The sequence below is a fragment of the Patiria miniata genome, unplaced genomic scaffold (assembly GCF_015706575.1).
Source record: "Patiria miniata isolate m_02_andy unplaced genomic scaffold, ASM1570657v1 HiC_scaffold_22, whole genome shotgun sequence".
In the NCBI taxonomy this organism is placed as follows: Eukaryota; Metazoa; Echinodermata; class Asteroidea; order Valvatida; family Asterinidae; genus Patiria; species Patiria miniata.
This window is the reverse complement of record NW_024037061.1, coordinates 14,790,119-14,815,275: the sequence shown is the minus strand read 5'-3', so window position 1 is coordinate 14,815,275 and position 25,157 is coordinate 14,790,119. Positions and strand designations below refer to the sequence as shown.

Genomic DNA, 25,157 nt, shown 5'->3' with positions numbered 1-25,157 from the left:
GGAATACCTGGACCCCTATAACCGTCGTGATGCGACAGCAAAATTGTATAGGGCACCTCGTACGATCCGAGTGCATGCTTGAATGATTCATTAATAGTCACTGAATTTCAAAGTTTTTTTAATGCAAGCAATTAATATTAATTAAATATTCATTTTCATTTCTTTAATATGAATGGCTGGTAAATAAATCCTATTTTATACCCAAATGTATTTAAATGTCCCTGGCACCCCCCATGTTTCCCGACTTTTTCAGATTTTTTTTTTCACTCGAGATGTTATATAAATTTTATTCTGAAACTGCTCTATCGTATAAATACTTTTCTGAGTCTTTGTAATTATTTATTTGTGACTTAAACAATGATAAACTTTGTCTTAAAAGTATTATTGTATGTTTGATATAAATATCTGTGTTAATTTAATTGAGTTACATGCGAATAATATATATGCATTATTATTTATAATTTTGAAATTGTCTCATTTCAGTCGAATGCCACGATGGCGTTTTATTTCAAAACAACATAAATTTACTCCATTCATGTCGACTTTTCTTCAAGTGCCGTGGCCTGACAGCTGACATCCCACAGTCTTCGCGCCATCTCATCATCCCGGGCCAGCTCAGACGGTTGCACCACGGCGCAGTTAGCAAAGTATCGCCCCGGAAGCCGGGGCACCGACTCGTCCAATGCGCAATGGAGTGTGGTCTGGGCTCCCGCCTCCTCGTCTATAAACAACAACCTGCGCGTCAGTCAACAAAACAGAAACCAGAGAGAGTTAGGCCGTGGTTTCGAAATTTACCCTCAGAGCTACTACTAGTACTAGGGCTATTTACGTCTATTGTCGGCGCTTCCCAACAAAGTTATAATAATGGAAGATCTAAGGCAGACAAATAGCTCTAAGCCCACAAAAGGTTCAAATGGGGCTTTTAATTCTTTTTCTTTGTAGGAGAATTCAGGCCACTAAAACTTGGAGGACTAGGCTCCGCTCCGCTCCACAGTGGGTCGACGTTATGCATTCTTTAGGAACATGAATCTTACTACATGTATATGAGGCGGAAAAAATGTATGGTGGGTTGCGATCCGGGGGGGGGGGGGAGACTGGCGAAGGAAGCTTTTCACGGTCAACCCCACTTGTGTTGCTGGGGGATTTATAATGCGTATAATTTTTTAACTCAAATGAACTCAATCTACACAATACTTTTCCCCATCACGGAGTAAAAGTTCTAACATTATCAGTGGCAGCTAGCTCCGGGGGAGGGGGGGGGGGGGGAGTGGCGGTGCAACCCCCGCCTGTTCAGCCGCAGTGACTAATGTTTTACTACGGTAAAATGGGGCCAGTCAGATAGAATAGAATGCTTAAGTTCTTAAATTTATTCTCGCATTGCCTTAGAATGCAGAAGAAATCATGGTACATTTTACGAGGGGGATGTCCCCTCCCCCTCCCCCTCCCCCCCCCCCCCCCCCCCCCCCCCCAACAGAGCGCCTTCTGGACGCCTGCACTCAACATGCCCCCCCCCCCCCCCCCCCCTTTATACTTCCCCTCCGTTTCCTGAAAGTTGAAATGCTCATCCACCATCCATGTTTTTCATAATGTATCTCTGGTTTTACTCGTGTAATACCCACCGCATAATTGGCCAGATCACGTAATAGACCAGGGTCATGACCCTGTTGATTTGCATGTATCGCCAGATCGGTGTGAAGACAACACCAGGTTGAACGGAGACGGAGGGTGACACCCGTGGACTCCAGACGCCTCGCTAGCTCACGAGCGAACAGGATGTTGGCCAGTTTGCTGTGAGGGTAGTTCTTGAGGTGAGGGTAAAGGACCGGGGCTGCGCCGTCAGTTCGCCCCGGTTTCCCGGCATCCACAGCACTGCGGGAGAGTTCTAGTGAGCCCCACATGCGCTTGTGGGCGTTGGATGACACTGTGACCACCCGGCTGGGGGCGCTCTTCATCAGCAGGTCAAGAAGGAGATTGGTCAGCAGAAAGTGGCCGAAGTGGTTGACGCCGAAAACGGCGTGGAAGTTATCTTCAGTGACAACACTCGCGGTGCCTACATATGGAACCCCTGTGTATACCATTTATGCAGTAAGTTATTAAATGCAATACAGAAGTGTACACAATTTTGAAGATATATTTCATATGAGTCTTCCCAAAAATGAAGAAGAAAAAGTACAAGTTGGCAAGCTTAGGAAGTATCAAGGGGCTATGTTGCTTATGGACCGATCATGGCTTTTACAAATCGCTGGAATAACAGCATGTTGACGCAAGATAGCATTACACATACGACAGCAGGAGGAAAAGCTCATTGTAAGATCTGCTTTTGCCACATACCTGCATTGTTAATCAGAATGTCGAGCCTTTTCTCCTCTTCGTTGATCTTGCTCGCAAACTCCCTGACGGACTGCAGACTGGCTAGATCCAGGTGGCGCACCACAACCTCCGAGTTGCCCGTACGCGTCTTGATCTCCTTGGCAGCGTCTTCAGCCTTCTGGAGATTGCGACAGGCGAGGATGACACGGGCGCCTCGCCGGGCCAAGTCCAGGGCCGTCACTTTGCCGATACCCGAGTTGCCCCCTGGAGGAATGATGATCTGTAGTTAGATTTCACACGTGATCCGTTTGGATAAGGCCAAAAAAAAAAATACTCGGTCTCTGGTCAGCGCGTGCGTCGATTTTAATCATGCGCGTCAACCTTTTTTTCCCCCCTTCAAATTAACACGGAAGCTACAACAGTGCCCTCTATTGCTGCACCTCCTCAAATTTTTGAACCAAGGAGCACCAAGGAATGGGGAAATTGCACCAAGGCAAATGATAAAGGGCACCAAGGCAAATTATGGAGGACACCAATGTATAATGAGGACACAAAAAAGCAAAATAGTACCCACCTTGACTGTACAATTCAAGCTTAAAAAAAAAAAAAAAAAAAAACACGCGTCGCCGCATCAATTCCGGAACTTCGCTCTGACCAGAGACCGACTATTTCTTTTTTGGCCTAACAATACTTTTTGAAAACATTGGTTCAAACACAGGTGCTGCAACTGTCGTGGGTCCCGACTGTCAGTGGAGACCCATTAATTAGACGCAAAAGAGGGCCAGTGCCTCAGACACGAGTTCATACTATACCCATTGCCAGGGCCTGAGGGACAACGTGATTTATATCCATGCAAGACTTTTACAAGCGTTTGTTACTAAGTAACGAACGAACTCACTATAACTAACTATTAATTAACTTTAACTAACTAACCACACGACGATTTATTGAGTTTCTGTCCGCAGCTAAAAAACGACAGGACGTAGGTTTCGTATACCTTTACACGACAAGACATTTAGCAATTTAACAAAAAATGATTTGGTTTAGACCTTGCATGCATGGTCACCACATTCAGGGGCGGATCCAGGAATTTTCGCAAGGGGGGGGGGGTTCCTCAGCCCAAAAATCTGAAAATGTACACGGGTTTAGTACATAGGGGGCGCTGTTCAAATTCGACGATTATTAGCACTAGATTACAGAATGGTGTACCGTATTTTGAACGGGCGGACATTAAACCAGTATTATTTTGGAGGGGGGGGGTGTCACAGCAGGGGCGGGTTTCGACTTATTTTTTTGGAATTTGTATGTAATTTTGTATGGTTTTTTTTAAAGAGCTGGGGGGGGGGGGTTGCCCCCCCCCCCGATCCGCGCCTGATATTCACAACCTTCGTGAACCAAGTGAACGTCAGTGAGCTTGGAATTTAACATTAAATTAGCATGAAATAACGACAAGATTGATTTTGCAGTGAGCATATTCTGTATTAGACCCGTGAACTTGGCGTTGTATACAAGCCACGTTCACGGGTCTGATTCTGTATCAGACTGTATGCACACAACGTTGCATTTTTTGCAGGTTAATCAATACCTGTAACAACGACCGTTTTCCCTTCCAGTCTAGAATTACTCCTGCAGTACCGCCGACAAGCAATGTGCTTCTTGTAGTGACGAAAGTACAGTACAGCCAATGTAGCTACGATGATTATAAATGCTGTTGTTGCCTCCATTTTGCTTGCACTCCGATGAAAAAGGTAACTGGTAAACGTTATAGTTTGCAACAGCGACTTTGACCCGTGACCTATAATAGGAACCTTCTAACCCTGTGCAAAGTTCAATGCTGATATACAATTTAAAGGATAAACATTAATTCATGCAGTTCCATGTGAACACCGAAAATTACCCTTCCGTCGTCGCACGTTCCCGACGGAAAACTAAATGTGAAATTGCTCCCATGCAGCTTATGTACTCCGGACCCGGACCCTTTGTATGGTGCTTGTGCAAAACCTTCTTCTAATTGGTTCAATTCACTCTTTGTTACTAATCCACGTTGGCCTCAAGGGCGGATCTAGGGGGGGGGGGGGGAGGGGGGGGGGGGGGGGGGCAACGGGGGCCATGCCCCCCCCCAAAAAGAATTCTTTTTTTTTTAAAGTGACGTCGCAATAAAGGCAGGCACTGCGTACACTACCAACTTTTCCTCAAAATTTGGTAAAAGTGGTCAGAAATTGCCTCAGATCGCACCACATAGCATCTAGAATACAAACAAAAATGCGGGACCCTTAAGTGGGCCCCGAACCCCACGCCGTAATGTTTTGGACCCACTTTTCGGAGGACCAAAATTGTTTTAGGCCCCCCCCCCCAAAAAAATCTAAAATCAGCATGCAGAGGATATAGCTACGTTATAGCCCGCACTTTGCGCTCATTAATGTCTGTGATGGAAGGAAACAGAGACTTTAAAAGACATTTTGGGTAGCTCAGCATACCACCATGATCAGACTCATGCAGTTTATCAATCCTAATAATTATATACTACTATAATTACAGTTATTTAAATGCGTAGACAAGGTGAGTCCAAAAAAACAGAAGCCCAAATGGCAGGACCAATTTTTGAATGAAGTTCTTTCAAAATCTAGGATATGAAAGCCCAATCAATGAGCTTTCGTTTAGTACAAGAATCATTCAAATCACTTATGTATCTTTCAATATTTCGGAATTTTGAACACAAACACAAGTTTTAAAGTTCTTTTTTACGGATTAATTCTTGCAAATAATCGCACAATTATTAACTGTAATTTAAAGGATAAGCTCGGTCGACTGCAGGCGCGGTTCTAGAGCCAATATATTTGGGGGGCTAGCAGGGTGGATCCAGAATTTGTTTTCAGGTGGGCGTGCTGAAATGTAGACCGGTTTTCTCCGGACACTTGGGCCTCCGAAAATAAATAGGTGGGGGAGGGGGGGTGCCATATTTTCAATGGGGAGCGCTGATAAAATCCTACAATCAGGCACACTATATTAACTAAAAGTGTACAAAATAAATGCACCCTTCTCACGACTATGTATTTAGGGGGAGACCGTTTGCACGTACGACACATTCTTACATTTTGCTAGTGCATTTTTGAATAGATTTTTTGGGGGGAGGGGGCTAGACCAAATTTTGGGGGCTAAAGCCCCCCCCCCCCAGCCCCCCGTAGAAAAGCCACTGGTCGACTGGATCCTTGTTCTTAAGTTGTCTTCGAATCGATTTCACTTTAAACTGCATACATGTACTGATATTCCTCTGAATAAGGATTAGTCCTTTTAGTCGATTTTCCACCATTCTTTGAAGCTTTTTATTGTTTCCGGTTTTTATTTTTCCATGTTTCCTACTTTTTTGACTTTTTTTTCAATCGAAATATGATATACATTGAGTCTGAAACTACTTTTAGTGACTATATAATTTTCTGTGTCGGGTATATTTTTGTATGACTTAAACAATTATACTTTTAGTCTAAAAACAATATTATTATGGTTGATATAAATGTCTGTTTAGATTTAATGAGGCCTTTTGTTCCCTTTGCATGATATAATAATTATATCGGTATAAAATTGTCTCATTTCAGCAGAATGCCACGATGACGTCGACGTTTTTTGAAAACAAAAAGTTCAAATTATTTCAATTCATGCTGTTAGTAGTTGTTTTCAATCCCCGTGGCCTGACAGTTGACATCCCACAGTCTTCGCGCCATCTCATCATCCCGGGCCAGCTCAGACGGTTGTTCGACGGCGCAGTTGGCAAAGAATCGCCCAGGAAGCTGAGACACCGACTCGTCCAATGCGCAATGGAGCGTGGTCTGGGCCCCGCCTCCTCGTCTATCAACGTCAACCTGTGCGTCAGTCAACAAAACAAAAAACCAGTGAGAATTAGGCCGTTCCACCCCTCCCCCAATATCTACCAGGGCTTCATCTGTTGTCGGTATTTCCCAACAAGGTTATAATAATGCAAGACCTCTAGACAACAGCTCTTTAAAATGCTTGCATACCAGACGTGTGGACACATTTCTTGTATTTCATTGTTGGAAATGTCAGGCCCCTGATTCGAAAGACAATGGACTCCGCTCATCTTACTACAGCTCACATGGAACGAAAGAAAATGGCTATCCCAAGAAGGGGGCCTGGTGGGGTGGGGTTTCGGGCGAGGGGACATGTCCTCGACCCCCAATTGTTTTGCCGGTGGCTGACTGGCCGTCCAAAACGAACCCCCCCCCCACCCCAGACACACACACCTACATCAGCGTACCCCTGAGTCAGTTTTGAGGGGGCCACTCAATGCGTTTTAGGCCTATAAAAGCTCATGTTTGACTTCCCAAATTTCTAAGTTAGGAAGGCACTAAGGAGTGGGAGGGGCGGGGGGGGGGGTGGGGGTCGGGAGTGCCTCTGATTGCCATCCTCGATCGGTTATCCGAATGCACATTAACATTAACTCACTTGACCTAAATATGCACTTTTTCCCCACGCTGTAAAAGCTCTAAGATATTGCTCACCCACCACCTATTAAACGTTCATGCAAAGTGCCGTATACTGTGGATGATTCGCAGTGCCACCTATACAGTCAGATGTTGTCCAGCCATCTCCTCCGAATTATCTGGAACTGCTGGTGTCCCTCCCCGGCCCCAACCACCCCTAGTTGACACGATACTGGTGCCCCTGTCAAAAATATTCCGTTTAAATAAAACAACACGCATTTCGTCCATAACCATGATAGGACCAATGTTTTCAGAATATATCTGTTTTCATGATATTTTCAGAATGAATCGACGATTTTACTCGTAACACCCACCACATAATTGGCCAAATCATGTAAAAGACTAGGTTCATGGCCCTGTTGACCTTCAAGGATCGCCAGATCGGTGTCAAGACGGCACCAGGGTGAAGGGAGACGGAGGTGACACCCGTGGACTCCAGACGCCTCGCCAGCTCACGACTGAACAGGATGCTGGCCAGTTTGCTTTAAAGGTAGTTCTTGAGGTGCGGGTACAAAACTGGAATTTTCCCTCTGGAATCATGGCGGGTCAAGTCCAAGGGACTTGACACCCATCTGTGGCCTGTAGACGAGACGATAACCACCCGGCTGGGGGAGCTCTTCTTCAGCAGGTCCAGGAGAAGATTGGTCAGCAGGAAGTGGCCGAAGTAGTTGATGCCGAAGACGGCGTGGAAGTTGTCTTTGGTGACACCACCCTCGTGTCCGAAATCTGGAACACCTGTAAACCACAATGCAGATAAGAATGTGTAAGAAAAATGAGTAAATTAATATAAACGATGAGCCAAAAAGAAAGTGACCTGGATTAATCATTTTTTTCCTTAAAAAGCAATTAAATTTAATACATCAACGAAGTATGTCTTAAATTAACATGTTCTTCCACTCATCTGAACAAAAAAACACGAATTATTGAAATTGATCCAAGCTATGTATCAGATGTTATGCATGTTTAACTAAAGGAACCTATTTTTATAGCTGTCCATGGAATGCCATTGGAAGCTATTAAGCTGAGTGAGAATTAAAGATTGCACACGGGTATTCAAAGACGAACGAGATTTTTAACATTTTGAGTCAAGACTATAACATTATTTTTACTGTCAGATCTTGTATTTTATATAACAAGGAACAAAATGGAAAGGACATTCTTTCTGATTGAATGAACAAGTTTCAAAACTGCAGGGCGGGAAAACTATGGTTGCCGAGCTAAAACAACCACTTATAAACAGCAACAGATTACAAGATTTTGCATCACGAGCTTCAGACCTGCATTGTTGATTAGAATATCCAGTCTGTTCTCGCTTTCGATGATCTTGTTAGCGAACTCCCTGACGGACCGCCGACAAGCAATGTGCTTCTTGTAGTGACGAAAGTACAGCACAGCCAAGGTAGCTATGATGATAGCAATCGCTGTTGTAATGAAAGTTGCATCCATTTTACTATTTTTTTTAGGTCCGTGTCTTGTTAAAATAGGCAACTGATAAAGCATACAATTCGCATCAGTGTTTTTGACCCGCGTGGCCTACCTCTGATCCGTTCCTTTTATACCCTGTTCTTGTTGTACAAAGTTCAATGTTATTTATGGTGAACATTCATGCACTGTTAGGTCAACCAAAAAAAGTCTCCGGCATGGGCGTCGCCAGGATTTTTTCTAGAGGGGGGCAAAAAAAAATGTTGGCCAAAAAATGCCTGTATTTCTCAACACATTCTCGATTTATCAGTTTTAGAGGGGGCAGGGACATTTTTGCCCCCCCCCAACCCATTAAATTTACACCACTATGTCTTCGCACCTCTTTTTCTTTTCTTTTTTCTCTTTTTTTTTTCTTCCTTTTTTTTTTTTTTTGGCTTTTCCGGGGGGGGGGGCAAGTGCCCCCCTTGCCTCCCCCCCCCCTCGCGACGCCCATGGTCTCCGGTTTCTGGTATGGACTTGCCCAAAAAGTGGTGCGGCGACGCGGCTTTTTTTTTTTTTACCTGATTTTTTTGCTTCAAATGTCGGCTGATGGCTGCAAATGGTGCCCGACTAAACTTAGTGCAAATATATGGGAGTCCAGAGAGGCCACATAAAGCTTATTCTCGATCATAACCCCATCTAAAAACACGTTAAAATTGTGCAGCAGCAGGATTCCAGTCAAACCAGTGAGTTAGGCGGTTTTGAGACATCATCTTTCATTGAAAAAAAAAACTTGTTCATTTTGCCGACGCGCATGGCTACGGCGACGCGCGCGCATACCAGAAACCGGAGACTTTTTTGGGGGGGCCTTACTATATATAGGTTTTCCCGGCCACTTTAAAACGTTTATCATTCGAATTCGCCGTTTCTTACATTTAAATTCGTCCAACAACATCAATTTAGTGCACTTCCAATGTTTCATTTCGTCTTTTGTCAGACAATTTCAAATTTAGACCAAGCAAATTCAAACAATAAGCACGCGTTTTCGTCCCGGAGTATTCGATTTCGTCTCGTCTAGCTAGACCTTGCTACAAATGTATTCAGAAATCAAATTTGTCTAATCGATTTAAGAAGAATTCGATCTCTCAATGCTGCCATTTGGAAACAGCTGAGACGCATATAATCGTACTGACGAATATTCTCGACCCGGTGAGTAATGAGGGTGACCCAACTGCGTGTGAAATTTTTCGTTGACGAAATTGAATGTTGGAGTTGATGAATTTTAAAATAGCCGGGAGAACCTATATTATGGTGACCACCGTAAAGAATACCCTGCCGGCTCGCAATCCCGTCCCGTCGATGGAAAATATTAATATCAAATTGCTCCCTAGCCTTTCGCCCAGGCCATCGTGGCTTAGAGCGGTGGAGTTGCGAAGACCCGAAGCGACTGGAGCAAAGATTAAGTCAGCACGCACAAGTGGCAAAGCCACGAGGCCTTTCCCAACTTGATTTTGTTGAATTATTCATAGTTTTTATGCAAATAAATAGAGTGCTGAAGGTTAACCAATCACAACGCGGATTTTGCCTAGTCGCTTCCATTTTTAAAAGAAGGGTGAGTAAGGAAAACGTAAGAGCAAATAACTGTAAGTTCAGATGAAAAATAAGTTCATACACTCAAATAATTTCTTGAAATACCTTTATAAGTAAAATTAAAATAAGATAATGTAAGAACAATTACGCGGTCACGATCGCGTGGAAAAGTAGACTCGCATTTTTTGTTTTTAAATTTTGTGCAAGCACGCGTTGTCTAATGCGGGCAAGTTAAAAAACGATGGCCTTGGTGAAAGGCTAATTGCTCCCCAGCTTATGCGAAAACGGCCCGTGGTATACTTTATTCCTCACGCTAGTATAACCCTCAATTTGAAAAACAGTCGCGAGTAATTTAGCATTTTTTTTAAGACAAAACATGATCAGATGCATCATTCTGCAGGAAAACACTGTCGCGTCATCAAAACCAATGTCTCTCTTTTGTTTTATAAAGCTACGGTGCCCGCTCATTGATTTCATAATATTTTTGAAGGAAACAGGAACTTTGCAAGGCATTGTGGGTAGCTCAGATTACCACCACGAGCAGTCTCATTTTTGCAATACTAATTTTTGCAAAATCTAATCACAAATATTATTTAAAGGGCTCATGACGTGAATTTTACTTGGAACATATTTTGTGCAACTTTGTACTCCTGTTTAATGTATGAAAACTCATTCGGAGTGTGAACCCAAAATTTGCTCTTCGAAAACATTTGTGAGAGAACTTTGCTCATTGACCCACTGTCATGAACTGAAAGAAGAATAAATCACCAAAGAAAAGACAATTTTCGACGGCAAAATATCAAAAAATCTGGCAAATTTTGGAGCTGAAATAGCTGTAATATTGAGGTTTCTGCCTGAATTCATATCACACTTTGCTCATGAATATACAAATGTTCATTAGCATAACAACCAAAAAGGCAACAAAATGCCCTTAAAGATGGCGAAATGAAAATTTAAAGTAAGGTAAAATGGGACACAAAATGTGCAATTTCAAGGATTACATTAAACACAATTACAATTCATGGGCACTTTAAAACCAACTGTGGAACCAACTGAATAAATTTATATAGAAACAGATAAGAGTCTGATGTAATACATGAATCGGTGTAATAAAAGAATTATTGAAAATATGTACACAATAATAGCTAAGCTCGGGAAACTAAGATAAACTCGGCTGTCTGGAACCTCGTTGTCATCAGATTGTCTTCGAATCCCAAAGATTTTATGTCATGTTTAATCTGTGATGTACATGTGGGCTTACTGATATTCCTTCGACTTATTGTTGGGATAATGATTAGTTTTTTTTATTTCAGGTGATTCTCCACCATTCTTTGAAGCTTGATATTGTTCCGTTTTTTTAGTTTTATTTTCCGTGGTATTTTCTTATTTATTTTGTTATTTTTCGGATTTCTCCACATCGAATCGAAATATGAATTGAATTAATGTAAAATGTTGTTTTGAAATAAAACGCCATGTATGAAATGAGACAATTTTATACAGAGATTATGCAAAGGGAACAATTAAATTAACTCAGATATTTATATCACATTATTTTTCAGACTAAAAGTATACATTTGACATTAATTCAATTCATATTTGTAGTTTCTTCAAGTGCCGTGGCCTGACAGCTGACATCCCACAGTCTTCGCGCCATCTCATCATCCCGGGCCAGCTCAGACGGTTGTTCGGCGGCGCAGTTGGCAAAGTATCGCCCCGGAAGCTGGGACACCGACTCGTCCAATGCGCAATGGAGCGTGGTCTGGGCTCCTGCCTCCTCGTCTATAAACGTCAACCTGCGCGTGAGTCAACAAAACACAAAACCAATTACACATGCGCCTATAATTATGACTTTAACAGAAGCGGCTACACTTCCCATGGACGCGTGTTTAACCACCAGTAATTCGGACGCACGCGTTATTAATATTTTCATCGGTTTTTAAATCTAGTCTTTGAAATTTCGACAGCGCTACCGCTTCACGTTTGACAGGAAGTTTAATCTACTTACTTAACTTATTTGAATAATATAGTGAAGCATAGCTCTTCAAACATAAATGGTGAAAAAAAATCTGTTGTGTCTTTTTGTCTTCAAATCAAGCTCCGGAGCTCAGTCAAGCGGATGGAATAAAGCCGTCCGTGGACAAATAGGTTTGGCACATGAAATTTTTTTAACTACCATATCTCGAAGACAAAATATGCATTTGCAATCATTTTTTTCGTCACTTATGTTTAAAGATCAATATTTTAATATCATTTAATTGAGTTTTTGAAATATGCTCAACAACTAGGTGAAAATTGCCGTCAAAAGTGGGGTTCCTTCTTTTTGCACCACCCTGTATACCTCAATGACCTCATACACGTGTATTGAATGAGTGCACGTGAGGAATATTTTCAAGGGTGGCGCTGCTGCTTAAGTTCCAAAGACAGGACTTGATTCACGTTGTTGATAGCGACCATCACCGCCGTTGCGGCGTATCGGTGTCATATGAAAATCAGACTCCTATGAAAATTGGACTCCTTTATCTTTTTATTGGTAAAACCCCCTCACGTGATCGGTCACCTCCAAATTATCTTCGCTTAGGCATGCGCAATACTACCAATGAGTCTGTATTTCATAGAAACCTAAGTTCACGCTACACCGGCCGTATAAGGGGAATAACCCATAGTCTGGGATAGCGGGGGCGTGAATTCTTTTATAAATAAGAATCCTTCCCTACACACAAAAAAGACGAGAGGTGACACTGAACCGTGTGCTATTTCAGTGGAGATGTGCCAATGAAATCAAAACGGAGTGAGACAACAAACACAAAAAAATTGTCTTTGATTCACTACACAGTCATGATACCCACCACATAATAGGACAATTGATGTAATAAACCAGAGTCCTGACTGAGTTGACCTTCATGTTTAACCACCAAGAGCTGAAGACAACACCAGGGTGAAGGGAGACGGAGGTGACACCCGTGGACTCCAGACGCCTCGCCAGCTCACGGCTGAACAGGATGTTGGCCAGTTTGCTCTGAGCGTAGTCCCTCAGGTGTGGGTAAAGGACCGGTGCGGCCCCGTCGGTTCGCCCCGGCCTCCTGGCGTCCACAGCTCGGCTGAGGTCTAGTGAGCTCCGCACGCGCTCGTGGGCGTTGGATGACACCGTGACCACTCGGCTGGGGGCGCTCTTCTTCAGCAGGTCTAGAAGGAGATTGGTCAGCAGGAAGTGGCCGAAGTGGTTGGTGCCGAAGACGGCGTGGAAGTTGTCTTTGGTGACGTCACCCTCGTGTCCGAACTCTGGAATACCTGTGTACCATTTTGTGCGGTAATTCAAACGAGAGAAAGATTGGAGGTGTACGCCTGAATTTTGTAGACTTCTTCAGCTTCTTTCAGAAAATTTGCAAATAAAACAAAAATAAAACAATGACCCGAGGCGGAATTATACATACGAAAACAGAAGGGAAGCTTGATTGTTAAGACCTGCTACTTTTACATACACCGACCTGCATTGTTAATCAGAATGTCGAGCTTTTTCTCCTCTTCGTTGATCTTCCTCGCGAACTCCCTGACGGACTGCAGCCTGGCTAGATCCAGGTGGCGCACCACGACCTCCGAGTTGCCCGTTCGCGTCTTGATCTCCTTGGCAGCGTCTTCAGCCTTCTGGAGATTGCGACAGGCGAGGATGACCCGGGCGCCTCGCCGGGCCAAGTCCAGGGCCGTCACTTTGCCGATGCCAGAGTTGGCCCCTAGGAGAAAAATGATTCCGTAGTTATAGATTTAATGTGTTAGATTGGAATCAGTAAACCGACCCAAATGCAAGCTCGGTTGTCGAGTAATAAACGCTGAATTTTGAGTCATCACCCGAAATTATGCAAATTAAATTCCACAAATAAACACTTGATCACTATGATTACGTTCACGGGCAAAAGTTATGAACGAAATGACGGATTCGGTGTACTTTGCGATCCAACCGAACAGCGGCGTAGCACACGCCCCCCCCCCGGTAAAAAGTTGGCGCCCCCCCCCCTCCCCTGTCGCCCCTTCCCCAAACTGGATATTTGACATCCGGAGAAAGACACAACCGTTTGAGTTACCATGATTAGCTGGAAGAACATGAGTCCTTTTCCCGCGATTTTGTGCGTATTTTTCACCAAAACTCCTTTTTTTCCGCGAGTCGCTGTTTATTTTAACGTCCGTGGAAAGCGAATAGCAGTAGTTTTTGTTGAACATTTACCATGATATATGTTTCGAACAGCGCACCCATGTGAAAATGATGTCCAGCCCCACCCCCTCCCCCACCCCTATATTACGGAGGTCGGGGGTCCAGTGAAAAAAAACCTGGCTACCTTTCAGCACAGATGAAATGTTTGGGCGCCCCTCCATTGTAACCGGATGTACGTGTTATTCACACGCCCCCTAGGATGAGAACCCTGGCTACGCCGCTGCACTTTAATCATACACACATTTACTGGAACGATCATTAACTAAATTTCGTTCATCAGCATCGTTTGTATATTCCAATGTAAATTTCAATTTCATATTGGCACCAACGGATTTCATCTTAACCCTAAAAGGGCCGTGGCTTTTTCCGCGATAGCCTTGATTTTTTTTTTCGCGACCCGAGCTGTTATGACTTTTTAGCCTCGAGCCTTGCGCATTGATACCAAAAACATAAAATGTTCCGGCCCTACGCGCCGTGAAAACTGAATTTCCACATACGTCGTATACACAGAGCAGAATTACCATTCGTGCATGTGAATAATCAATTAGCCATAATTCCTAAACCCTTTGACCTATAGTCATGAAATTTCTTGGGTATGTTCATGATAAGTTGTTTCAAAATGTTTCGTCTCTCGATGGCCGAAATCTTGGGGGGGGGGGGAATCCCCCCCCCCCCAGCTGAGAGATGTCCAAAATAACCCGGCCCTTTTAGGGTTAAGTGCAGTTTAAGTCATGAATGTGGCATTGTGATTTGCCCCAGTTTTCGGCAAATTCATCTCGTGTGGAGATTTGCGCTGTATTGAAAAAGCAGAATCGTTTTTTTTTTCATGCTCAGAAAATACATTTAGTACATTGATGGTGCTTGAAGGATTCTGTGCAAAATGTAAGTTTGAATATCCAAAGGAAGCCAAAAAATTGGAAACATTACTTATCGTAACGTTTCGGCGTGTCGAAATAAAATAGAATGACAAAAACATTAAACTGACTGAGTAAAAACTATTTGCTTTTTCAACACAACACCAATCTCCATATGAGACGAATTTTGTCGAAACTAGCACGAGTATTTAAGAGCACCTTCATTAAACACCCTGCACACAATTTGACTCACAATAAAATCTAGTGGTGCAAATTTGAAGATGAAATCAACAATATTAATTGATCTAACGATGTTGTGGGACGAAATTCAAGGGTCGTTTCGGGGAATCCGAATGACTCAAGCGTTAAAGAAAACTGATAAATAACTGATATAGCAGTGTACAAATCAAGCTCATTTCATTCCACTTCTAGAGTTTGTATTGTTGCAGGTTGATAATAAAATACCTGTAATAACGACCGTTTTTCCTTCCAAGCTAGCATTACTCCTGCAGTACCGCCGACTAGCAATGTGCTTCTTGTAGTGACGAAAGTACAGTACAGCCAATGTAGCTATGATGATTATTATTGCTGTTATTAACTCCATTTTAATTGTATTCTTGTAAAGTACGTGTCCCGTTGAAATAAGCAACTGCTAAACGATATAATTTTGCAACAGCGACTTTGACCCGTGACCTGTACATGAATCGTCGTGCTGTTGAAAGTTCAATTTTGTGAACTTGCTACGGTGAACACCGTGACGTGCGCTGCGCCCCCAACCCTTTAAAAAATGTATTTAAAAACATCAAATTGCTCCTTTCATACTCTGCTCTCGGCGCTTGTTACGACTGAACAATATACAGAACAATTAATTTGATGACAAAACTACGGACATTCCGGGGGTGGGGGGGGGGGGGGGTGTCCCAGGAGGTCGGGCCTATGATGTGATGTCCAGTGCAGTTGGTATATTTTAAATCAAAGTCAAAATTAAATGTTTTACAAAGTGCAATCATATCATATTATTTGTTTTATTTATTTATTAATTTCTGTTCTTTAATGATGGTGACCCGTTCACATTATAATGTGGTCTTCCACGGGGCCCTGAGCATAACATTACAAAGAAGAAAACAAATAAAACAAAAACAAGCTATTTAAAAGGATTAAGAGAATGTACAAATAATTCAAACAAATAGGAGATTTAAAGATATAAAATGGGTTTAAAAGTGAGATCATAACCGAACATAATATTATTAAATAAAAACAGACATGAACAGGTACTAAACGAAACAATAATCAATGAAAACAATAGAAGTAGGCCTAAATCAATTATTCATTCGTGTTTCCTGAAGTAATTTTCAAACACTTGTTGACTTAAATAATTGTATTTCTTCAAGTCTTAAATGTCACTGTCGTTAATATAATTTGTATAAGCCTAATTGTGAAACATTCTCTTCATATGATGATTTTCTGTTTGAATTTGACTCTGTTTATAGCAGAATGCCGCGAATGCATATACGATTTGGTTCAAGACTACATTTTCAAATTATTTCAATTCATGCTGTTAGTAGTTGTTTTCAATCCCCGTGGCCTGACAGCTGACATCCCACAGTCTTCGCGCCATCTCATCATCCCGGGCCAGCTCAGACGGTTGCACGGCGGCGCAGTTGGCAAAGTATCGCCCAGGAAGCTGGGACACCGACTCGTCCAATGCGCAATGGAGCGTGGTCTGAGCTCCAGCCTCCTCGTCTATTAACAGCAACCTGTGCGTTAGACAAACACAAAACCATGGATAATTATTTTCACGGGGTTTTCGAACCTTCTACTTCGTTCCGGTCTTGTCTTCAAATTGAAATGAGATTTCAGGCCCCTGACTTGGAGGAGTAGCCTCCCGCTTAGAAGACGTATCATTTTATCGGGTACGTGCCCCCCCCCCCCCCGTGGCCCCCACCTCCCCCACCCCGGCCGTAGTTACGCCACTAACTGAACCGCGCACCGTGAATTTCAGTTGAGAATTGATCTAAGTCAAAATTGAGGGAGACAACAACCACAATTCACTCGTTCTATACCCACCACATAAATGGCCGCATTATGTAATAGGCCAGAGTCCTGACCGAGTCGACCTTCATGTTTAACCACCACGAGCTGAAGACAACACCAGGGTGAAGGGAGACGGAGGTGACGCCCGTGGACTCCAGACGCCTCGCCAGCTCACGACCGAACAGGATGCTGGCCAGTTTGCCCTGAAGGTAGTTCTTGAGGTACGGGTACAAAACTGGACTTTTCCCGCTGGGATCCTGTCGGGTCAAGTTCAGAGGGGAGGACACATATTTATGCGCTATCGAGGCGATGGTGACCACCCGGCTGGGGCGCTCTTCTTCAGCAAGTCCAGGAGAAGATTGGTCAAGAGGAAGTGGCCGAAGTAGTTGATGCCGAAGACGGCATGAAAGTTGTCTTTGGTAACAAGATCCGCGTGTCCGACGTCTGGAACACCTGTGGGTGAGAAATATGAAAGAAAGATCAACAAAGGTCTATATACTGATTTTTAGCAAGCATAAATAACCACAAAGGGCAACTGACTTGCTTCGTGCATTATAGTAATTTTTTCATAGTTGAAAGAAGAAATTGACTGGAGACGGGGAGCTGAAGATCGAGAACGAATCATGCTTCTGTTTGAAACAGTGCTTAAAGCGGTCTTTTGTGCTTTTCTCTTTGTGCGTTGAATTGATGTATGACAGGAGTTTAACGGCAAGTCATGTACGACATTTTAGCATAGATTCCGCACCACGCGATAAGAACGCATTTATTCAGACCTGCATTGTTGATTAGAATATCCAGTCTGTCCTCGCTTTCAATGATCTTCCTCGCGAAGTCCCTGACGGACTGCAGGCTGGCTAGATCCAGGTGGTGCACCACAACCTCCGAGTTGCCCGTACGCGTCTTGATCTCTTTGGCGGCGTCTTCGGCATTCATCACGACACAGGCGAGGATGACCCGGGCGCCTCGCCGGGCCAAGTCCAGCGCCGTCACTTTTCCGATGCCTGAATTGCCACCTGAATCAAGGACGATTAGAAAATACTTGACCCTTCTGCATAACCTAAAGCGCAGCACTCTTACAATAATCGGCAAAACCGGATATCACACTTTACAAAGTTCGAGTCGTATTTTATCCTGGAACCTGGTACTATTTGCCAAGTTTCAAGATCGAATGACACCTTTCTTTCTAAAATGACACTTTCTGGATCGTTTTCGGGTCATTTTGATCCAGAATCTTTGGCAAAGGTGTCCCTTTTCAATTGTGACCCGGGACTTTTAGAATGTGCAAATTTACTTTGCAAACATGCCACGGTACTATACTAACACCACGGACGTCCAAAGACTAATTATTGGAATGAGAGACTACCCAGCATCTAAAAAAGAAATTTGATATTACAAACATCGGCGGTTCGAATTGAGTGCGGCAGTCTTTTTCCTCAGGATGTTATGCGAGTTATAATGCCATACTCCCAAGACATGATCAGATTTTGCCTAGTACCTTCAAAGAGTCAACCCAATCGGACTTGTACTTCAGAAGATATATTAGGTAAAAGCACCTTTAATGTGACGTAACTTGACACCAGAGGACGTCATGATGACGAAAATCCTCGTGGACCATCCGCGGGTAGTGGTCTATGTGTGTACATGCTAGTCCGAAGTGGATCAGATTTACAAAAGTGCCAAAATGAACTGGAGGAACAAAAATGTGTAAAACCCCTATATGGAGAAAATAATGCACCTTTAGTGTGACGTAACTTGACGCCTGATGATGTCATGATGACGAAAATTTTCTAAGACCATCTGTAGGTGCATGTATAGTGATTTAGCATCGCATTTCAAGTGCAAGCAATTCGTTCCATGCAGTTCTAGAATCAATGTACATGTACATGTATCATTTTTAGGTTGATAAATACCTGTAATAACGACCGTTTTTCCTTCCAAGCTAGCGTTACTCCTGCAGTACCGCCGACAAGCAATGTGCTTCTTGTAATGACGAAAGTACAGTACAGCCAAGGTAGCTATTATGATTATAAACGCTGTTGTTGCCTCCATTGTACTGCTGAAGACGGAATACAGTTTGCGTCAGCGATTTTCACCCGTGACCTACTTCTGATCTCTACCTTTATACCAGACCCTGGTGTACAAAGTTCAAGGTTCACACATTCAGGCACTGTTATGGTGAACAGCTAACTCGAAGTACCCTGCTGGCGTGCGGGGAAATCTCCTCCCCGTTCACCAAAGGACGATAAAAAATATCAAACGAGCTAATGCGACCACCCCCACCCCGTGTTATAATATAGGTTTTCCCGGCCAATTTCCTGAAATGTTCATTCACTTCTAAAAATCGGTCATTCGTTTTCGTCTGAATTCGCAGGTATTTTAATTAATCCCATTTCAACTTAACAAAAGTTCAATTGTTTTCACTGTCCGTGCATTCGGTTTTGAGAAACAGACGCGTCATTTCATTTACGCAAGCTACCTAAAAACATTTTCTAAATTGATTTTAGGTACAGCTATAATTTGATTGACGGTTAATGAAAAAAGAAACCCCTAATTGTATCTGGTGCCGATGAAAAGGGAAATAGAATGGTGAATGTTTGAAATAGGCCTAGCCCTCTACTAAAAGCGAAAACGAAGTCTTGTGAACGAATCTGAATGAACATAGACGAAAGGCATATATAGTGGCCGCACAGTGTGTTAGTGCGAGAAAAACATTACGATGGTCAACATTAGGACTCTCAAAAATCGAGTTGTTTGAGTGCTAGTCGACCATTCGCACATGTTTCTTTGAAAATTCGTATTAAAACACGTGTGTGTTTATCCGTATAATACATGTACATGTAGTAAATATATTGGCTAATTCACGACTGGAAATACGGATATACGTATGCCACAAAATGTCCGCCGCGTCAGAAGTATGCAACCGGGGGTTTTGTCATCTTTTCTTAGCAGCTAGTGAGACATTACATTAGTTTCCTTTCAACCAGACCTTTACAATAGATGAGTAAACAAGTCTTAAACGTTACATATTGTCAGGACGATATTCACCTTAATATTTTTTTGAAGGAAACTTACACTTCGCAAGGTATTGTGGGTAGCATAGTTTATCACCCTGATCAGTCTCATTATTGTTATAGCAAAACAAATAGGCCTGACTAAAATAATAACAACTATTTGAAAAGTAACATTGAAACCAAACTTGATGAATTTACATACAGAAATATAATTCACAATGAAAAATGTGATATCATCCTACATGAATCGGTGCAATAAATGAATTACTGCAGATGACTACAAATTTGTCGCAATATAAAAGGGCTTAAGTTTGTCTAAAACCTCGTTCCCATTAATTTTGTCTGTAAAATCTGAAAGATTTGATTTCAATCTGGGATGCATGTGTATTGATATTCCTCCATGCATCCTTGAATTGTTCGGATTGGCATCAGTTTTTGAGTTGATTTTCAAACATTCCTGGAAGATGTGTTGGGTTTGTTCGTTTTTTAAATGATGTGAGTTAAGAAACAGATTAATATGTTATTTTGCGCTTGTTTCCTTATGCAACATTAGGGATTTTGGACTTCCATGTATCATTCTTTCATCGATTTGAAATATCACACCGCTACAAATCTCTGTATTATAGTCTAGGCGATATTTAAAACAAAAAGTGCTCATTCAGGGCAACCAATTCCAAAAATTATTGGTAAGAAAACGTCTTGACGTTGACATTAATTATTGTAAGCAACACAAATTGTTTATTTTGGGGGATTTCCTTGAAGTTGTTCAAATCCCCCACTATAGGCAGCACTTCGCCTAATTTTCAGCCCAATTTACGGACACCTCGGTTTTTCTCAGTGTTTTCTTTTTTGACCTTAACATCAAGATATTATCATTTTTTCCTCATGATTTTCTATTTATTTTTGTTAGGGTAACAGTGCCAGGAAGTAACTTTGTGAATTTGAGGCTCATCAATACTGACGCTTGGCGAGACTACTTGATGATACCTGGAGACAAGGTAAATGCTCGCAACCTTAGGGTATAGTAGTAATTTTGTATTGTTACTACGTCTTAATAATTATTCAATCATTTACATACTTTAGAAAGTGTAATTGGAGTAAGTGTAAGTAAAATGACCAAAATATTTTTTTTCCAAAAAAAATAATAAAAAATTTCCTAAATATGGACACAAATATATTACACGACAGGTAGTAAAGATCTGTGCAAATAAGGCATATTTCCACTAAAATCCAGCTTGGTATCCATCATTTTTGGATATTCAGCACCCCAAAAGTAGGTAGAATAGCTAGGTTACCAACTTCTACTCAAAATGCCTCTTCTTGTAACAATTATTTTTAAGTATCGCCTTGACTATAATAATCACATGTATATGAGTCATTGTGTTATATTTCAAAGCAATTTATTCCATTCATGTTAATTTTCTAGTGAAGTCCCGTGGCCTGACAGCTGACATCCCACAGTCTTCGCGCCATCTCATCATCCCGGGCCAGCTCAGACGGTTGCACGGCGGCGCAGTTGGCAAAGTATCGCCCCGGAAGCTGGGACACCGACTCGTCCAGTGCGCAATGGAGTGTGGTCTGGGCTCCTGCCTCCTCGTCTATGAACAGCAACCTGCTCGTAAGTCCAGAAAACAAAACAAAATGGAGAATCGTTAGACCACATGTGCCCACTTGCCTTTAGAATGCAGGATAAAAGCATCGTCTATTTCAAATTTTTACTGGGGCCATGCCCCAGGACCCCCCTAGCAGGACGAACCTTCGGGATGCTTTACCCCACCCCTCCCACTTCATATAACTGCCACCGCCACCCCTACCCCCGTTTCATGAAAGCTAGATCCGCCCCTGGAGAAGTAGCCTCCTGCTCAAAACGAGTTGAATCGTATCATCTAAAAGGCTAACGTGTCCCGCCGTGGTCTCTACCTCCCCCAACCGCGCATCAATATTGTAGTTGAGAATGTACATAAGTGAAGGGGGACAAAGTTGTCTTTGATTAAACTCGTTATTTTATACCCACCACATAAATGGCCACTGAATGTAATAGGTCAGAGCCCTGACCCAGTTGACCTTCATGTTTAACCACCACGAACTGAAGACAACACCAGGGTGGATGGAGACGGAGGTGACGCCCGTGGACTCCAGACGCCTCGCCAGCTCACGACCGAACAGGATGTTGGCCAGTTTGCTCTGAAAGTAGTTCTTGAGGTGCGGGTACAAAACTGGACTTTTCCCGCTGGGATGTTCTTTTGTCAAGTCGATAGGAGAATTCACATATTTGTGCGCTATCGACGCGATGTTAATCACTCGGCTGGGGGCGCTCTTCTTCAGCAAGTCCAGGAGAAGATTGGTCAAGAGAAAGTGGCCGAAGTGGTTGATGCCGAAGACGGAGTGAAAGTTGTCCTTGGTAACAAGATCCGCGTGTCCGACATCTGGAACACCTGTGTGAGCAAGTTATAGGTACATGTATAAGACAGAAGAGTAAAGGTATACTCTTAAAAAAAAATCAGCCAGCACGCTTAATTAAACAAGCCTTCACTGGTCTGGCCCCAATAGATGTTCGCCAGCGGATGTGTTGCACAGAAAGTTGTGCGTTTGTTTATGGTGCATTTAAAGTTTGTTTACCGAGGACACACACGTGCAACATCATCTATCGGTGAATCGAGGACAGAAACCGAATCGAGGACTCCTCGGTGGGAAAACGTGTACAAAACAATGAGGGCTGTTGTGAAAAAGTTAATTAGAGTACAAACAAAGGAAAGAGGAACAAAAGAACATTCTCGATTTACACCATAAACAAACGTGGGTGTCAAGTACATGTACATGTACATGTACATGTACATGTTTATTGCAAAAACTTGGTGATGACCATAAATAATATTAAACAGATATAATTCGCAGTACACAATGTAACCTGCTTCAGGTTGGTATTTTTAAGCTATTTGCCTCTGCAAATAGCTATTCTCAGAAGTCTCCGCGTACCTATTGTGCATAATGGATATCACGCCATGAAATACGGACTCATTGATTGTATAGCGCATGAGGACAGTCACGTGTGAGGGTTAAGGTCAGAGACCAGATTTCATGGGACTCCTAATTTTATATCTCGAAATCCGATATCGAAACTTGAGTCTCCCATAAAGCCCAGCCAGCAGTGTTTAACTATTAACACGATTCATTTAGTCGAACTTTTGATTTCACATTACATGTAAAGGATGAGATTAAATGCAGACCTGCATTGTTGATCAAAATATCCAGTCTGTCCTCGCTTTCGATGATTTTGTTTGCAAACTCCCTGACAGACTGCAGGCTAGCTAGATCCAGGTGGCGCACCACAACCTCCGAGTTGCCCGTCCGCGTCTTGATCTCCTTGGCGGCGTCCTCGGCCTTCTGCAGATTGCGACAGGCGAGGATGACGCGGGCGCCTCGCCGGGCCAAGTCCAAGGCCGTCACTTTGCCGATACCCGAATTGCCCCCTGGAGGAATAACGAGCTCTGGATAAACATCTCACCCGTTGGACATTACGTGAACAAAGGCAGCGATTGCGGAACCGTCGGTTGCTGCCTCAGCGAGCCAGCTCAGCCGTGATGTGGTAATTGCGAAGGCAAAGCGTGGCCGTTGTTGAGTAAAGTTAATCCGATTGTGTACTCTAGAGCAGTAAAATTCATGCGCCCCAAAGACATGGCCTTTTGAAAGTTGTGTTCAAAGAATGGTCAGAAAGAATGCTCAGTATGATTGAAACATTAAATTATAACGGAAGAAGAAGTTCTTAACTTTATGTCAGTGAAAAAAATCGCCGTCATCGATGCCAAGACGTCAATGCTGGTTTATTGTAAAGCTGACCTTTAAGTCGGAAAGAAATCGTTCGAAAACGTCCCCAAATCCATGTATCTATCTCAATTTCTAGGAATCTCAGAAAGTTGTTATTCCACGAGTAGTTGGACACTTATATCATCCGAATTTCAGCTTAATCTGTTGTTGCAAACGCTTGTGTTACACCTTGAACTATATCCAAGGAAAATCTCAACGAGGATTTTTTTTCCGACCAAAGCCACGTGCATGGTTTTCAGCACAAATCCTATAGCGCCGTAAGACACTATTATGCTTCACCGATTTCGGCTTGGCAACAATGGCGAAGCACATATTAGCATATTTATTAGCGTCACCCGGCGTGACTACGCGTGGGTCTCGGTATTGACCAATGGAAGCCTGTAAAAGGGTGATGTGTAGTAATAATAATAATGAAAATTTATAAAGCGCCAAAATCCGCCTACAAAAGACGCTCGAGGCGCTTTACACGTTTAAAAAAATAAACAATCATATTATTAGTAATTAATAACTCGAAAGAGGCTATTGTGCAAATTGTTACTGAACACCATAATGGATAGGGACCATATTAATATTCGTGAGGCTTGAAAAGATTGACAGATTGCAAACACCAGAGTTGCAACTTTTTAAAATGCACGTAGCCAGGCCTGCACGCTTCACAACCCCCCGTGGTCCCGTCCCCCGTCTTTTGAAAGCCAAATCCGCCATGAGGCTAGAATGATGTGCATAATTATTATAATACTGTGGCTCGCAGCAAGCACACCGTTTGCTGTACAGTACTAATAAATTCATGATTTTTTTTGTTTTTTAAACAAGATAAGGCAAAGCCGGCAAACAAATAGTCACTATATGGAGTCTTATGGACCATACAAAAGGTACAAACAGTATACAAACATGTGATTTAGCAGCAGGTCTACGCAAAGTTTACTGTATGTCAAGTATACAACCAATTCATTCCACTCGTGTGAATCACTGCATTTTTGCAGGTTGATAAATACCTGTAACAACGACCGTTTTTCCTTCCAAGCTAGCGTTACTCCTGCAGTACCGCCGACAAGCAATGTGCTTCTTGTAGTGACGAAAGTACAGTACAGCCAATGTAGCTATGATGATAATAAATGCTGTTGTTGCCTCCATTATTTCTGCAAATTTGTGGTTTATTTTAAACGTCGAGTATGAAATAGGCAATTGCACACTTTCAGTACGCAACATCGGTTTTTATTACAGCCTACCCCTGAAAAGAACTTGTATGATTTCGTCATGCATCATTGATCTCTTTGTACTGCCAGCTCACCCTGCATGCTGCATGCTCCGGCTCGCGTATGATTTTTCTGCAGCATACATTGTATTAAATTTACACATCACGCACCCTTGCATGAGTATTTATCACGCTCTGTGGATGGAAGACACTTTGGGCCTCGTTGTGTTTTTTCTC

General features: G+C 42.7%; 2 protein-coding genes and 3 pseudogenes across 3 annotated transcripts; all 5 read right to left on the bottom strand.

Annotated features, from left to right (window-relative positions):
• Positions 1-373: 373 nt before the first annotated feature.
• LOC119730964 lies at positions 374-4,087 on the bottom strand (annotated as a pseudogene).
• Positions 4,088-5,618: 1,531 nt separating this feature from the next.
• Positions 5,619-8,252, bottom strand: LOC119730108 (annotated as a pseudogene).
• Positions 8,253-11,382: 3,130 nt separating this feature from the next.
• LOC119730106 (retinol dehydrogenase 12-like) lies at positions 11,383-15,459 on the bottom strand. Its single transcript, XM_038202889.1, has 4 exons — positions 15,321-15,459; positions 13,283-13,525; positions 12,644-13,085; positions 11,383-11,590 (listed from the first exon to the last, which is right to left on the bottom strand). Exons 1-4 carry the CDS (start codon positions 15,457-15,459, stop codon positions 11,383-11,385), a joined length of 1,032 nt encoding a protein of 343 aa, XP_038058817.1.
• A 915-nt stretch (positions 15,460-16,374) lies between these two features.
• LOC119730960 (retinol dehydrogenase 12-like) lies at positions 16,375-24,962 on the bottom strand. Of its 2 annotated transcripts, XM_038204030.1 has the most exons (5): positions 24,721-24,962; positions 23,128-23,370; positions 21,915-22,335; positions 21,341-21,512; positions 16,375-16,440 (listed from the first exon to the last, which is right to left on the bottom strand). In XM_038204030.1, the coding sequence occupies exons 1-5, from the start codon at positions 24,932-24,934 to the stop codon at positions 16,414-16,416; spliced, it is 1,077 nt and encodes a 358-aa protein (XP_038059958.1). In that variant the 5' UTR covers positions 24,935-24,962; the 3' UTR covers positions 16,375-16,413. The 2 variants fall into 2 exon arrangements, with proteins under 2 accessions (XP_038059958.1, XP_038059959.1); XM_038204031.1 differs by lacking the exon at positions 16,375-16,440 and having other exon boundaries at positions 21,170-21,512.
• Positions 16,390-19,007, bottom strand: LOC119730962 (annotated as a pseudogene).
• Positions 24,963-25,157: the final 195 nt, after the last annotated feature.